Source organism: Stenella coeruleoalba (assembly GCF_951394435.1).
Source record: "Stenella coeruleoalba genome assembly, chromosome: 5".
NCBI classification, from domain to species: domain Eukaryota; kingdom Metazoa; phylum Chordata; class Mammalia; order Artiodactyla; family Delphinidae; genus Stenella; species Stenella coeruleoalba.
This window is the reverse complement of record NC_137150.1, coordinates 40,355,635-40,368,598: the sequence shown is the minus strand read 5'-3', so window position 1 is coordinate 40,368,598 and position 12,964 is coordinate 40,355,635. Positions and strand designations below refer to the sequence as shown.

Sequence of the window (12,964 nt, the reverse complement as noted above, 5' to 3'; positions counted from 1 at the left end):
CAAGTTTGTAAACAAAAATGTGGAGCTCTCTGTACAGAAAAAGTGGCAGGAAATATACCTAGATATTTTTTCGTGGAAGAAATTCAGTTGACTTCAAATTTTTCTCTTTTGAGTGCCTCTGAGCTGCTATGTGTGGCCTTTAGCAGGAATTTAAAAAAGGAAAAGGAGAGAAAATGGGTGAGTTGATTAGCACTGTGTGTTGGAGAAAGGTGAGTAGGATTAAATATTTGACAGCTGGAAGAGGATGGCTGCGTGTCTGACTCAGATGGTGTCTATGCAGGGACCATGACTCACGTATGAGTCAGCCTGGGCTTTTGTTTTTGGCAGGGTGCTGGGGGTAGGAGATCCTGCCCCCAGCAGGGGGGAGGGCAGTAAGAAACAAATGTTCTTATAAGTGAACATTTCTGTGGATGGACTCTTTGACTCAACTGTTGCCATCCCTCCCCAACCCAGTCTCAATCCCATTCTCCTTTCTGGATCTGCATAGATGATAGACTCTCAAGTAAAGGATATACATTTCACTCTTTGTATTTTTAAAGCCAGCCTGCCTATTTACTCTGCTCAGCCCAGACAGAGTTTAAACTTGTATCTGCCGGACCTGCTGATGAGTTTCAGCTGCTGGAGCTGAAGTTAGGCTCATCCCCTCCCGGACCGGTGTTTACCTCTGTGAGGCTGGGGTAAAGATACGGCAGTTGAAGAGTCAGTGCCTGTGGATGTTTTTGAGGGCTATGGTTAGATTTGGTGAAAATCTTAATTGGAAATTCTTTTACTGTCTTGAACACTGAATCACTGCTTTCACCACTTCTTATGTTTATGTTTAAAATAATGTTGGGGCTGCCATTTAGGCTTGGTCCCATAGTAAGCTTCATCTCAAAGACCTTCTGTTTCATGACTTAATTTGTGGTCGTTTGATTCTATTCAGTCATTAAAAAGAATGCAGTAGATTTACTGAATTGCATTAATTCTATGACGCACGGTTATTCATCTTTGGCCATCTTCAACGTCGGGGTATGTCTCACGATCTCAGCCACCCGTGCAGCTGGTGGCATGACTGCTCTACTGGGCTGTAACTCTGTCAGCCAACAAACCATATAAGGACCACTGAAGAAGAGGTGGGCTCTGGTAGTTGACCATTCATGCCTTCTGATAATAAAAAAGTGCCAGCATCGAAACCTGCAGAATGGGGGACAGTGGCTTGGAAGGTGAGGCACAGCACCTCCTGATGGCACAAAGGGTGACACTGGGGGGAAAAGCAAAGATGGACAACTCTAAGGGAAAGTGGTTAAATGGAGAATTGAATTGTGAATGTGAAAAGGGTGTAGGACTACCTTAACCAATTTCACTTTTTCTTATTTTTTTTATGCACAAAAGACACATGTGATAAAAATACATACCCAAATAAACCTGAAAGGACTTTTCAATAGCTAAAACAAAAATTCTGGAATTCCCTGGTGGTCCAGTGGTTAGGGCTCCACGCTTCCACTGCAGACCCCGAATAGCCAAAGCAATCTTGAGAACGAAAAACGGAGCTGGAGGAATCAGGCTCCCTGACTTCAGACTCTACTACAAAGCTACAGTAATCAAGACAGTATGGTACTGGCACAAAAACAGAAAGATAGATCAATGGAACAGGATAGAAAGCCCAGAGATAAACCCACACACATATGGTCACCTTATCTTTGATAAAGGAGGCAGGAATGTACAGTGGAGAAAGGACAGCCTCTTCAATAAGTGGTGCTGGGAAAACTGGACAGGTACATGTAAAAGTATGAGAGCAGGGGGAGCAAGTTTGATTCCTGGTTGGGGAACTAAGATTCCCGCATGCCGCAAGGCACATCACCAAAACAAAAAACAAAAAAAAAATTCTAAGTGTTAAGGAGGCATGTGTCACCATTTAATTGGCAGTGGTTTTCTGAAATATCTTCCATGGGTTTTTAATGCATGTGATAATCTGAATGAGAATAATCTGAGGGGAACAGAAAATTTTACAAAAATACTGAACAAAAGGATTGTGTTAAAACTCCAGATGACAGAGCTCACATGCAGTCAGTGAGGCTGTTTTCTCATAGCAGTGAGTGCTTACGTAAACTCTCGAAGGAGCTGGTCTTCATATGAGCTGTGTGTGTCCAGACACATGTGAGGGACCACTGTCTAAAGGGAGTGCAAATTTCAGTAATAAAGTCATGATAACTTGTCAAAGATGATGCACCAATGAAAAATCATTTCTAGAAGTTCTCTTAATTAAACATTTGGTTGTCCACTGGAGCCATTTTTAAATATAAAATGCAGCCCCTGTGGCCTTTTTCTCCCTGTCTCCCACTCTTTTGCAGCAGCTCTGACAACTGAATTCTCACTGGCGATAATAATAAAGTTCATAAGACAGAGTACAGCTGGATATGCCTCTAGCAAGATGTCAAATTTCGCTTGCACAAAATTAATTGCACCTAATTAAACTGGGGTCATTGGCATTATTGTAAAGTGAGGCTATTTATTAGACAAAGAAAATTTCACAAATGCCAATTTGCTTTTCTTTCAGGTTTGTAAAAGAGAAGAATTGCTTACATGATTAAATTTGTTTTGCCATTTTAATCTTATTACTCTTCAAAAGATCCACTTCAAATTTTGCTTCCCTTTAAAAATTGTGTAATGTTTTAGAATACTGCAGATAATTCTTGGAGGAGGGCATAAAAATGATAGGTTTTCTGTAGATTACCTGATGAATTTTCAAAGAGTATAAAAGAGAATTTGCAAACTACCATTTGCAATGACAGGTACTGTGGAATTACTCATATGAAGGATTTTCTAAGCAAATTAATAGTACACATGTATGAGATTAATATGAAGTTCAAAAGGTATGTTGCATGTTACAAATAGGTTGTTGTAGTATGTACCTATTACTTCAGGAAAGCAAATTTCATTGTGTTGAAAAAGGACAACCTCTTCTCACTCATGCTGGGTATATATGACCACTGTGCTTACTTCTTCCAGGAAATTATGCAAAAATTATTACTATCAGAGACAAAAGGATGATTTACTTTCCTGGCAAAATGAGGCTGGTTTGACCTGTGATCTGTGGCAGATTATATATTCAGATTCTCAGTTCCTCACATTCGAAGCTCCTATGAATCCAATTTCTTTAAAGCCTCTCTAGATCACTGCTATCTGTCCTATCGAGACAACTCCCTGGGCTATGGTGCCTCCCCGCCCCCTCCCCTCCACGCAGCCCAAACACAAGAGGAGGTGGTGGGTAACTATTACTGGTCTTATCTCAGCCATTCGCCAATAAACCTATAAGAACAAGAAAGAAATGAGTTTTGATCTGGGGATGTTGGAATGGCTGAGATAAGTAAACAGTAATCATTATTCAAACGAGCGTCTCAAAAGCTCTCTGGGGCATTTCTGTTTTTCATAATCTTCACAACGCATGGAGAGAAGGGTATATAGCCTTTTCCAGGTTACAATATTACACTGCATACTTTGTGAATAGACTGTATTATGTTGTATTTATATTTATGTGCATGTAAATAAAATCTATCTTGGGGTAAGGGAAGAAGAGAAGTCGGGGGGTCAGGTTCATTTTGTGTTACTCTGAGAAAAGGAGAATGGAGATGGCAGAAAAAGTTTTCTCCATGATGTCAAATCAGCTTGTAATGTTTGAAAAATGAAAGACTTCCTAGATGTCTGTTACTAATGACCACTCTGTCCTGTGTTTTCACAGCAGCCAAGCCAGTTTCCATTCCTTTAATAACACTAAGCTATATAAACTCAAAATCCGAAATATAATGCTGATTCAAGATTAATTTGGTCAATGAAAAAATATTTTATAGCAAAGTATTATACTAGTCATAAGAGAAAAGGAATATTTAATTTTTCTAAGAACATGAGTAAATCTAACATTTCTTAGAAACTTCTTTCAAAAATAGGTCATTCATTTCTCTCATTTCCTTTTAAGCTTTTAGCTGGAACATTTTTAAACAGAGAAAACGGACAAAGGTCATACGATCTCAGTTTGAAAAGGCTGATTATGTGTGGATTAGCACATTTTGAAGAAAAATACGGCGCTTCCTATACTGGCCACATTTCAGTATAAGTCAAATTTAATTAGTTGAGTTATGAAGCAATATCAAAAATTCTTTTGCTGCAGTACTGGGCATGAAATGTCTTTATGGGATTATCGTAAGTCTAGCTTACATTTAATAGCTTGTCATTCTCTTAAAAAGTACTTTAGGAGATAGCACTAATTAGAAAAATTCAGTGGGGCTGAAACCCAAAGGCCAACAGAGAAGGACTTACTCTCACAGGAGCAGCTTAAACTTGTCTTCCCAAAGGACCCTCCCGCTACTTCACAATTTCTCACATAATATGAAGTGAATTTTTACAGGTAAACACCCTTTAAAATGCATAAATAGAAGTCCACTATTTTGCCAAACGATCCTACTTACCTGGGTAGGCCCTGCCTTAAAAGTAAGCTTAGCACTTCAGAACCCATCGCTTGGGCAATTAATTGTAAGTCCTCAGCCTCATTTAAAATTGAGTCCTGAGCTCCTTAAAGCAGTAAAGTCAGCTAATATTTACCTGGTTTTGATTATTTAACTAGTTCAACAGGTGCGCTTTGGAGCATTCTGGAGTGCCACATCAGTGACCTCAAAGTTCTAACATCCCTCAAGTACTTTTGTAAGAATAGCTCAATGAAGAATTTCAGGAATTGTAACACATCAGAGAAACACTAATTCTAATAGAGATGGAGAATATGGGTTACACAATTGTAACTGAACGTTTCCTAAGGCTTTTCTCCTACATTATTACTGAGGAAGGAGAATGGCAGTCAGTCTTTGCAGACTTTAAATTTACAGGGAAAAAGTGACATTTCTTAGGAACGTTAAGTCTCATTATTAACCATCATCCTAAGGGGGATCCAAAAAGTCATCGTGTTCTCAGAGAGGATGAGCTCATCCCAGAATGTGGAGAGGACAACATATGAACGAACAGGATATAAATAATCTTCCTTATGGCGAGTCAACAAGTGTAGCTTGTTATGAGCTACTGTGAAATACGTATGTGTTTAGATAGCTGTGTCTCCAAAGAGGGTAGATGACTAAGTGATTCTCAAATTCTGCTCTGCCAGAAGAGTTTCAGGTGGGCTTTGAGGGTTTCTAGGGAAGGGACGGTGAGGGGCACTGAGCGCGAAGTAGAGCGGCATTGAAGGGAAATGGTGGGGGATGGCATGTTCTGGGCAGGAGTATCCCAACCCCCCTCCTTCAGTCCTCCTGGACCAGAGGTCTGCTTTGTTTTACATACATGGTTTCTGCACAGGATTTTATATTTCTGCTATTAAAAATAACAAAAACCTTCATGAGACTTCTAGTTACACATGGCATATCGAACACAGGAATTTATCTTCTCTCTCTTCTGAAATCCTACTAAAATAATATTAAAGGAAGAAATAAGGTATGAACTTACATGGACAAAGGAAATGGAAAAGGAGACAGTGGCACACAAGAGAGTTTTTTTGTTTTGTTTTGTTTTTTGCGGTACCCGGGCCTCTCACCGCTGTGGCCCCTCCCATTGTGGAGCACAGGCTCCGGACACGCAGGCCCAGCGGCCATGGCTCACGGGCCCAGCCACTCTGCGGCATGCGGGATCCTCCCGGACCAGGGCACGAACTCACGTCCCCTGCATCAGCAGGCGGACCCCCAACCACTGCGCCACCAGGGAAGCCCCCACAAGAGAGTTTGAAAATATTTTGAAAGACAAAATGCAGATGGATGAGGGGTATTTGACTTAACTACTTCAATTTGCTAGGTGTCTGCAGGGGTGGCTGGTGGAGAAGGCACATGCATTTTCACTTCAGGATCCTGGAAGTACTCAGGTGCACCCAAAGGCAGGGGAGTGGGGTAAGGCTGCGTACAAACCAAACTGATTAAACAACTGAAAGGAAAACCTAGATCTTCTAACTTGCCCTGACTATGTGTGGTCTGGCAGGATGAGAAAGTTTACTATCTAGAGAGGCTGCATCAGGGGAGCTCTGGGCTAGGGCTCCCTCAGGCACAGCTGAGGTGGCAGTGAAGCGCCTTACTGAAATCAAAGGAATTAAGTGAAATTCTACGTGCTGAATTGTCAACCATTCCCCTGCTAGAGTCTTACACTGGCAGCCAGGCTTAAAATTCCTTAGGATGAAGTTGAAGAGTGCTTCCCTGTGACAACTTACAGCCCAAGAGAAAAGAGCTTTGAGCACTTTTAATTGGATGCACCCTTACAAATAGCTGTGTTTTTATTTGACCATTCTAAAGTGAAGTTCACCATTCATTAATGCAACAACTATTCAGTGACTATGTATTAGACACTGTCTAAGCAATAGTTATGGTGGTGAACAAAACAGACAAAGGCCTGCTCTCTTGGGGTTAATTATTTTCGTACTAGAGAAAGACAAGGAACAGATTAAAAATATATGTAATACAACATCAGGTAATGATAAGGACCACAAAGAAAAACAAATCAGGGTAAGAGGATAAGCAGGGTAAGAGAAGAGAAAGTGGTAGGTAGGCTGGGAGTTTACCTTTTAATTGGGTAGTCAGGGAAGGTCTCTCTGAGAAGACAATATATGTCTCCAAGCCCCAACCAGAAACTTTACAACAGCTTTTAGTGTTTTACACTTAATTATTAATAGAAATCAAAACGAACAAAAAAAAAACTTAGAAAAAATCATGGACAATGTAGAAATCAGAAGGAAACATTTTGAACAATTTAACTAAAATTAATGCCCTCAGTGAAATGAGAAAGCATGATGGGAAAAATTTTGAAAACATACACAAAATGGACAAATTCTTAGAAAATACAACTCATCAGAACTGACTCAAGAAGAAATCAAAAGTGTGTACAATCTTAAAACCACTTAAAAAACAGAAGCTGTTAAAATCAAACATACAAAGTAGACACTGGGCCCAGATGGTTATACTGGTAAGAAACAGCTCATTCCAATATTATGTAGACTTTTCTTAGACAATATGAAAGGGGGAATAGTAGCTAATTCATTTACACCAGCATAAACTTATACTAAAACCAGAAAAAAAAGTTACAAGAAAAGAATACAACAGACCCATGTGACTCATGAATGTAAGTATAACAACCCTAAATAAAATATTATGTATAAAACCCAATACTGTTCAAAAAAAGATAATACCCCCAACCAATTTTGGTTTATAATAGGTATGCAAAGATTGTTCAATATTTTGAAAATCTATAAATGTAATTCATTAATAGATTAATAGAGAAAATCATACAATCATCTCAACAGATGCAGAAAAAGCACATGATAACATCAAATACCCATTCATGATAAAAATGTTTTTAAAATTATGAATATAAGGGAACAATGTTAATCTCATAAAGAGTAAAATTAAAGAAAACATAAAATTAACATCATCCTAAATGGAAACATTAGAAGCATTCCATTTAATATGAGAAATGAGCTAAGGATTCCAACTACTACCATTTTTAATCCTCAGTGTACTAGGGTACCTATCCAGTGCAGTAAAACAAAGAAAGAAACCAGAAGTAGGAGGACAGAAAGGAATTTTAAAAGCTGCTATTTTTTGTAGATGATATTGTTTTAAACGTCCAAAGAATGTACAGACAACTTTACTGGAAATAACAGGAGAGTAGAGAAATACTAGGTATAATAATAACGAAATGGCTGGATACACGACTAGTGTACAAAGTATGCTGCAGCAAACAAGAAAGCATCATCTAAGAGAATTTAAGATAATATCAGAATATCAAATATCTAGAAATAAATATAACAAAAGATATGCAGTATCTCTAAATGGAAAACAGGGATGGAAAAATTTAATACTGTGAAAATGTAATTCTCCCCTAAATTATTGGGTTGGCCAAAAAGTTCGTTTGGGTTTTCCCATAAGTTCGTTCGGGTTTTTCCATAACATCTTATGGAAAAACCAGAACGGACTTTTTGGCCAACCCAATATTTCCAGATTCAGTGCAATTCTAGTCAAAAATCCCAAGACAGTATTTTGCTGAACTTGATTTGATGATTTAAAATTTATATGGAAGAATAAAAAACCAAGAATAGGCAGTAAAAGAGTAAAGAGTCCAGATATCAGGACTTATTTTGAAGCTATAGTAATTAAAACTGTATGGTACTGGTGCAGGGATAGAAACACTAACCAATGAAATAGAATGTATTCCCATTAATGTATAGTCATACATAAGTGGTCTGTTAGATCAGTCAGTAAAAGAGAATTGTTACTAGTAAATATGATGGAAAAAATGGTCATGTATATGGAAAAAGATGAAATTAGACTTCTCCATTCCAAATCAGGAAACCAACCCCTGATTGCTTACAGACTTAAAAAAAAAAAACACTTTTAACTCTTAACAGGAAATCTAGGTTAACGCCTTTTGGACCTTAGGGTAGAAGAAGATTTCTTATAGAAGCCTCAGAAAGCACTGACTCTAAAAGAAAAGTTAGATAAAAATTACCATTAAAATTAAAATTAAGAACTTCTGGTCATAAAGACACACTGAGTGAAAAGACAAGTTACAACCTGGGAGAAGATATTTGCCATACATACAGCATATTAAGGATTAGAATCATAACTAAAGAACTTCCATAAATCAATGAAAAAAGCATAAAGAATCCAATAGAAATTTGGACATGAGGCCCAAAAAGACATTTCACAGAAGGGGAAACAGAGATGGCTAATAAACATAATGAAATATCATTTAATACCCACATTCAGTTAACAAAAGTGTGAAAGAAGTTGACAATATTGAGTGTTAGAAAGGCTATATAGATCCACAGGATCTCTGAAGCATTGCTGGTAGGAGTGTAACTTGTGCAACTGTTTTGAACAGTTTGGCATTATCTCCTAAACAGGAACATTCATGTATTTTCCTAGGAATACCAGTCCAAGGTACACACCAGAGAGAAACTCTTGCCCACAGACAGCAGAAGACACATACAAGGATGTTTATAAGCAGCACTGTTTATAAGAGCAGAACCTCTGAAACAACCCAACGCCTATCATCAGAAGAGATACATTCACCTGGTGGAATATAATACAGCAGTCAAATCAGGGACTGGCAAAGGGGAAAATGGGGCCATTTAAATTTCAGAACAAACAATAAAATTTCTCAAGTAATCATAGTTTACTACATGGCTCAAGGTGAATAATATATGAACTTAATAATGTAAAATTGAACAGTTATTTGACCCCAAATTATAAAGTAATTATATTAGGAGGATGGGGAGGGATATATAGATATGTCTGTGGGAGGGCTGTAAAAGAGAGTTAAATCCCAACCTTCCGTATTTAGCAGCCAGTGAATGGTTTAAAAGTAAAAGGTAAGAAGATAAGCATTTTACTCAGAGATATAAATACCAGCTTAAACAACTAAGGAGTTAAAAGTTATTGTTTCTGGAGAGTGAGATGAGGATAGAGAGGGACGGGACCAGGGACTGTTACTTTTATGTTGTTATTATATACTCTGTAGTTAATTCTACTTTACTTTCAAAGTCATATAATACACACACACACACACACACACACACACACACACACACACACAACTTCGATTTTAAAAACCACAGCTTCCGTTTGGACCAGATGGATAGGACATGGCTGAGCAAAGAGATGGGGTTTCTAGAAGAAAACTTTTTGGTGCTCTGGGGACTACTAGAGGGCAGTAGCAGAGATCTATAAGACTATGGGGTCCAATCTACTCATTTTACAAAAATGAGGAAACTGAGGCATGGTAAAAACTAAGTAAATTGCTCAAGTCTCAGAATTAGAAGCTGACTGGGACTAACCCTCAGGTGTCCAGGTCCCTAGGCCTGAGGTCCTCCTGCCACATCCCACTAGGAGGAGAAAGAGGTGCTTCCATGGCAAAGGGGAAGGCTGACCTTCCAACTCTGGAATGACATATGCCGAGAGCGAGGGAATCCTCTGAGCCTGAGCTGGCCCACACCCAGCTGAGGAGGACACGCATAAACACTGCATGGCCAGGCCACAGCTCCTGTCTCCAGGCCCTAACCCATCAGGAGTGACTCCTAAATACGCACATATATGCGCGTGTGTGTGCTTTCTGATTTTTGCTGATTTAGATGAATCTGTAAGGATCAGACAGAAGCATGAGGCTTACTGAAAGCTTGATAAAATCGATACTAAAGTGTCTAATTCTGGGCCTTATATGAAGGAAAGAGTGGAAATCCGTTGGCTGAATGAATGCATGAATGCTATCATTTGTCTCCCACACCTGGTTTAACATGGTAAGTATACCTAGTATTTATACAGGGAATATTTGATCTTAGAGAGCCCAAAGGAAGAGCCAGACATTCTGACACAAAATGGATATTTGGGGAGGAATTGAGAGAATGCTGATGGGTCTTCAGTTACTACCATCTTTATTAAAACAATGTTTTATGTGCTTTAATCGCTTGGAATACCTGTACTCATAACAGTTAATTTTGCAGATTGTCTATACCCTCCCTAATCAAAGTGTGACCTATGGACTGGCAGCATGAACATCAGCTGGGAGCTTGTTAGAAATACAGAATCTTGGGACTTCCCTGGTGGTGAAGTGGTTAGAATCCACCTGCCAGTGCAGGGGACATGGGTTCGAGCCCTGGTCCGGGAAGATCCCACATGCCGCGGAGCAACTAAGCCCGTGTGCCACTGAGCCTGTGCTCTAGAGCCTGCGAGCCACACCTACTGAGGCTGTGTGCTGCAACTACTGAAGCCTGTGTACCTAGAGCCCACGCTCTGCAACAAGAGAAGCCACCGCAATGAGAAGCCCACACACCGCAATGAAGAGTAGGCCCTGCTCGCCGCAACTAGAGAAAGCCTGAGTGCAGCAACGAAGACCCAACGCTGCCAAAAATAAATAAATTAATTAATTAAAAAGAAAAAAAAATACAGAACCTTAAATCCCACCCCAACCTACTAAATCAGAATCAGCATTTTAACACGATTCCCAGGCGATACATACGCACATTAAAGTTTGAGAAGCTCTGGCCTACAATCCTATTTTCTAGATAGAATCATAATTTTAATATATTTTAATTGGAATTAGAAGTTATGCAAATGATCAATGATACCCTGAAATCAATTAAGGTAAAAAAAAAAAAAAACACCTGCAGGACAGGTTAAGCTCTGTAGTAAACATTCAATGATCAAAGTGGGAATTGTATTTCTCAGTTACCAGTATTCATTGCAATCAAATGCATCGGGGGGTTAGGCTGGATGCTTTGGGACTGCTTAATGGGAAATCTGGTGGTCTGCCACACTTCTCCAAGCATCAGTCAGCTTGCTTAAGAGTGTAGCTTGATTCCCCCTTCACAATGCAAAATCAGAATTGTGTCTAGAAAAAAAATGAAATATAGAAATCTGACCTCAAATGGCTGGGCAAATGGGCCAAAAAATCCCCAAAACTAAAACCCAAAAAACAAACCCAACAAACAGGTGGAGAGGGATCTGTCTAGCACGCAAATAAAGGTGGCAGTATTATGGGGAAAAAATCCTCAAGGATTTAAAGGATATCTCTTATTAGACATACATAGTCAGATGACAAAATCCATTAGGTACATATCAGAAAATCAAAACACTCACCGGGAGGAAAGGCTTGGCTTCCCACTTTTGCTACAGCTGGTATAAATTCCCGGGCCATCATCAAAGAAGCTTCCAAGTGCCAACTTCTGTCGGATAGATTCTCTTTCATTTTTCTGTGCCTAAAATTTCAGGAAAATAAAACATGCCGATGAGCAGGCAGATACGTCACAACCAGAGGCGATCTAACGGCTAAGTCTCTTAGAACTATAATATCAGACAAAAAGTAAACAAGCCAAAACACAAGAGCATTTGAATTATTAAGACTGAAATTCAACCAGTCTTTCCTGATTCCACGTCTGTGAGCATTTTCAGTGCTTTGGAGCCCTTTATGATCACTAGTCTCGGAAAGCACCATCCCGGTAGTAAATGATCATCATCAAGACAGAACCACAGTTGACCCCTGAACAACACGGGTTTGAACTGCTCAGGTGCACTTACAGCAGATTTTTCTCAACAGTAAATACTACAGTGCTACACCACCCACAGTTGGTTGAATCTGCGTATGCGGAACCACACAGACGGAGGGCTAACTATAAATTATAGGCAGATTTTTCACTGCGTGGAGGGTCGGCGCTCCTATCCCCAGGGGTTGTTAAAGGGTCACCTGTAGGTTATTTGGCACTATAATCTTTCTTCTTCTTACCTGCTAAATATAACAGAGTAAAGTCACGGAGGGCAAGCACTTTGTCCTAAATCAAATCACTTTTGTCTCAAATGTGGCCCCTCCCTGGATCTTTTCCCTTCTTTACATGGTCCCTTCAGTCCACTTTCTCTATGGCAAGAACATTAATTCGTTCAACCAACAGGTACCAAGCCTCTCTGAGAGGCAGGAGCCACGCTGTGACGCTAGAAGACGGCCCAGGACGGATAGACACAGCCCCTGCCTCCACCCATTACAGTCTTGATGGGGACTCTTGTTTCCATTCAAGCTCATCTCACCAGGTTTAGATTGTGAGAAATCCTAACCTAGTGCCTGGAATAGCTGGAGGACTCTCACTGGACCCATCTGTTTCATATTTTGAAGGGAAGTCAGGTCGGTGTGCATAGGAAAAGGATTTGGTAAACTACACTACTGAGATAACTTGGATACGTTTACAACGCTTGGCTTCGCATAAAAGTCCCATAAAAACTCACCATGCTGAACTTTTAAACCCTTTAAACAACAGAAGATGAGACATGATTTCCTTAGCTAAAAATAAAACAACTACAAAAAACAAACAATGAGTTAGACATCCTGGGGTGAGAATGAGATTTTGGTTTTCTGTTTCGTGGGATGAGGGAGGCTGTGAGAAGCACCATTTTATGTTCTGAGCAGGGGGCTGAAGACTCTGCGGAAC

The 12,964-nt window shown here is 39.6% G+C and overlaps 1 protein-coding gene across 7 annotated transcripts in view; it reads right to left on the bottom strand.

Annotated features, from left to right (window-relative positions):
* SCHIP1 (schwannomin interacting protein 1) overlaps positions 1–12,964 on the bottom strand; it is a 125,142-nt gene that overhangs the window by 17,552 nt on the left and 94,626 nt on the right. For 6 of the 7 annotated variants that reach the window (XM_079921285.1, XM_079921288.1, XM_079921284.1 and 3 more), the window contains one exon: positions 11,628–11,746. In XM_079921285.1, the coding sequence (XP_079777411.1) occupies positions 11,628–11,746 (119 nt within the window). Of the gene's footprint in view, positions 1–11,623; positions 11,747–12,964 lie in introns of all 7 variants that reach the window. The other variant, XM_079921289.1, reaches the window with a different exon arrangement.